Source organism: Triticum aestivum, chromosome 3D (genome assembly GCF_018294505.1).
Source record: "Triticum aestivum cultivar Chinese Spring chromosome 3D, IWGSC CS RefSeq v2.1, whole genome shotgun sequence".
NCBI lineage: Eukaryota > Viridiplantae > Streptophyta > Magnoliopsida > Poales > Poaceae > Triticum > Triticum aestivum.
The window spans coordinates 584,353,168-584,356,666 of NC_057802.1; the positions used below are offsets into that span (position 1 = coordinate 584,353,168).

The following is a 3,499-nucleotide window of genomic DNA, read 5'->3' on the forward strand; positions in this document are numbered from 1 at the left end:
TTGTATTTTCAGATCAAACATGGTTGTGAAAATCAAACAGACACAGGTATCAAATTTTACTATTCGCCAATGAACTTCAATGATATATTTCTCTAGATGAACACACCCAAATGGCAGAAACTAATTCAAGTACAGATTACGTGGTCAGTTGGAAGTAATGTGCCCCCAAAAGTTAGTAGATTCTGCGCGGCATTTCGAACAAACAAGAATACTTGGGGGTTGTAATTAAGAACCTGCAGTCGCTACCGATATTCAGACCATGTATTCAGAGTAATGGATGTACATGATACCAACTGTTTGGTGGCTATATTCACAATCACACTGACCAAAGCAATAAATTAAGCACTCGGTTTTAGACAAACTAAAGAAGAGGTAGCTCAGTTATAGAAGACAGAAAAAAACTGCTAGTGAACCTGCTGGTGGTGATTGGCACCAAGAATTACCCACAGGACCAAAACACAATAATGAACTAAAAATCTTAAGCTGCCATCCAAAATAAACACATGATTTATGGCCATGGTGCAGAGCATGAAAAATCCACAATACACACAATAAAAAATTAGTGCTTCTTTGTCTCAATAACATTACTAGCAGGAAGTGCTTCTCCATTGTCTTGATAACATTACTGGTATAAAAATGAACAGAGGCACATAGGTTTACTTACTTAAACTTAAATGATGCCAACCCTCCTCCATGTGAGAGTTCGAGGTTTAGCAGATAACCTGTACAAGTGAGCCCTCCTCCATGGTCTGATCTCACACTTAGTTTCAATATGTGTGTTTAAAAACATGAATGAGGACAAAAAAGTTCATAACTGATCCATGGTTTCTTCTCTGCTGAGTGATGACACTACATATCAGTATTCAGGGATCAAATTAACAATTCCATCACACATTAGCAACGACCAACCCAGCACCTAAGAGTCATACAACAGCGAACAACCAGATCATAGCCCGTTCTTGGCTCATGTGAATCTGAAATTAGTCGACAGTTTCCCTTTACAAGCAGCATCATAGTCTTCTTCGAGATGTGGTGCAGCTTCCTTGTAAGGGCATATGAACTTCTCCCTGAATACCTTCTCAGCCTCCTTGAAAACAGCACTGTAGCTCGGGTCACGCATGAGCAATCCATTTTCCTTGAGAAACTTTACAACATGCGGGTCACGCATGAGCAATCCATTTTCCTTGAGAAACTTTACAACATGGTACCGGGGCCTGAGCCGACCCTCTAGGCTGTAACAGACAATTGCCGGCTGTTGAGCAATGTAAGCCGGTTGCAAGCCCACCTCGTTGATGAGGAACTCGGACCTGCGCTGCAGCGATTCCTTAGCCCTCATGAGCAACGCTGGAGCCTTTGAAAAAGCAATGCCCACCTCAGCATCCGACCACCTGAACGCTTTCTTCAGGTGCTCCACTTTGGCGGCGACTTTCTCCTCGCTGAGGAATGCAACAGCTTGTAGCGCATGTCTGAACATCTGAGATCCACGGGGTACACCAAGACCTTCGGCGCAGGCCACTGCTGCCCGGATGCGTTCCGTGCTGATGCTGAGCGGCGATGGCCTAATTACGTAGAGCTTGGCAATATCGCAAACACCTAGCCCGCACTCCTGCAGGAAGGTGACATTGGGCTTGACCACCCGCTCGAGGTCGGAGCCGAGAACAGAGCCACTCTTGAGGGCTCGAAGGAGGTTCTCGGAGGACCCGAAGAGGGGCAGGCAGTACTGCAGCCCGGAGATGATGGATCTACAGCGGAAAGTGGCGCCGGCGAGCGAGACGAGGCGCGCGATCTCAGGGCGCGAGAGACCGAGGCCGGTGAGCTCCGCGACATTGGGGGCCAGGGTTTTCTCCACCTTGGCGCAGAGGAGCTGCGGGTCCTTGGCGACGACGGCAGCGACATCGGCACCGGAGAGGCCGAGGCCGGCGAGGAAGGCGAGGACGGCGTCGGGATTGGTGGGGGATTTGAGGTGGGAGAGCTTCGGGGAGGCCTTGAGGGCCTGAGGACGGGTGAGGCCGCAGGTGGCGACGAGGTAGTCCTCCGCGGCGAATCCGGCGCTTGGGGAGATTGCGGGCGCTATGGCAGAGACAGAGAGGAGGCGGCGGAGAGGGGGTGCGGGAGAGGTGGCTGGAGAAGAAGGTAGGAGATGGGCGAGGATGGAGCTTCGTAGCCGGAGCATGGCGCCGCGGCAGATAGGGGAGAGATGCGACGGCGGCGGCGTGGGAATGGCGAAAGCGCGACGGCTGCTTTTTTTCCCTCTCTTTTTAGCTGGGGGGAGAGAAGAGATTACTATTACTTACTGTGCTTGCGTTTTTGTTTTTTGTTTTCTTTGGCGTGATGTGCTGCAGTTACAAGATCTCCCAAACATAGATCAAACATAAACTAAATTACACAAAAATTTACGATCAAACATAAATTAATAGTGACATCATTTTCTCGAGACGCGGTGCACCATCCTGTGATGTTCGCGCTGTCCAGCGCCAGCTTGAGGTCGACAACTTTGGCGATGCTAGTGGGCAGGCCGCCGACTAGAGCAACATAGAGGGGCACCGAGAGGGAAATATGGTGGAGTGGGTTGGGAGGGCTTGTCGCAAGGGGGAGGCCGCCGGATCCAGAAAGGAAGCAAAGCAGTTTTTAGTTTAGTTTTCCCAAAAAACCAAACTACTTAACTCTCTGAAAATATATTTGAAATCTGAATCTTCATAAGATACCGGATACCAGCTGCCAAATCTGAATCTCCATCCCGAAGTCGCTCGCTCGTCATCGTGGAGTACGTGGACGAGGACTTGAACGGGCCGTCACTCCTGCCGGCCGACACCCACGACCGCGCCACCGCCGGCCGGCTTCTAGGCTCACTTCATCGATCAAAAGGTAAAGCCAGCAGACGACCGATCGTATTTTCTCATGTGGTTTTAGTTACTCAACATTGTCCTGCAGTTTGAGCGGCCGAACTGGATGTCCTTTTGGTCGACTGCAGATGGTGGCGAGGAGCAGAAGAAGGGATTTGTGATGGAGCCAAGGGGATCCTGCTGCTTCTGGAGGGGCAGCTGAAGAGGAAGAGGTTCTTCTGCGGCGACGCCATGGGCCTAGTGGACATCACTGTCGGCGGGCTGGTGCACTGGTTGGGTGTCGTCGGGGAGATCTGCGGGGGTGACGCTCGCTGGTCGCCGACGAGGAGTTCCCCGGTCTCTGCCGCTAGGCCAAGGCTAATACTTATTATGGGATAGAGGAAGTAGATCATAATTTAACAACTCTAAAAAAGGAACGATGGTTGTCTGATATTTAAAGTGTAGGTGTGTAAGCAGTGGCGAATCTACTAGGGGGGCTTTAACAGGCTCAAGCCCCCCTCCTCCTTTGCAAAACTTGTTTTTCCTACTAGTCTAAAGGCCCAACCAAGGAGAAGTGCAGGGCTGCACGCAGCGGCATATGAACGCACGGCATCGACAGTGCATGGCCCTTCGTGATTCGCATCAGCATGGCATGCTAGTTAGAGTATAGGAAATGG

General features: G+C 50.5%; 1 protein-coding gene across 1 annotated transcript; it reads right to left on the bottom strand.

The window, feature by feature from the left end:
* Nucleotides 1-552: 552 nt before the first annotated feature.
* On the bottom strand, nt 553-2,256 carry LOC123080704 (uncharacterized). Its single transcript, XM_044503642.1, has one exon. It carries the CDS (start codon nt 2,171-2,173, stop codon nt 965-967), a length of 1,209 nt encoding a protein of 402 aa, XP_044359577.1. The 5' UTR covers nt 2,174-2,256; the 3' UTR covers nt 553-964.
* Nucleotides 2,257-3,499: the final 1,243 nt, after the last annotated feature.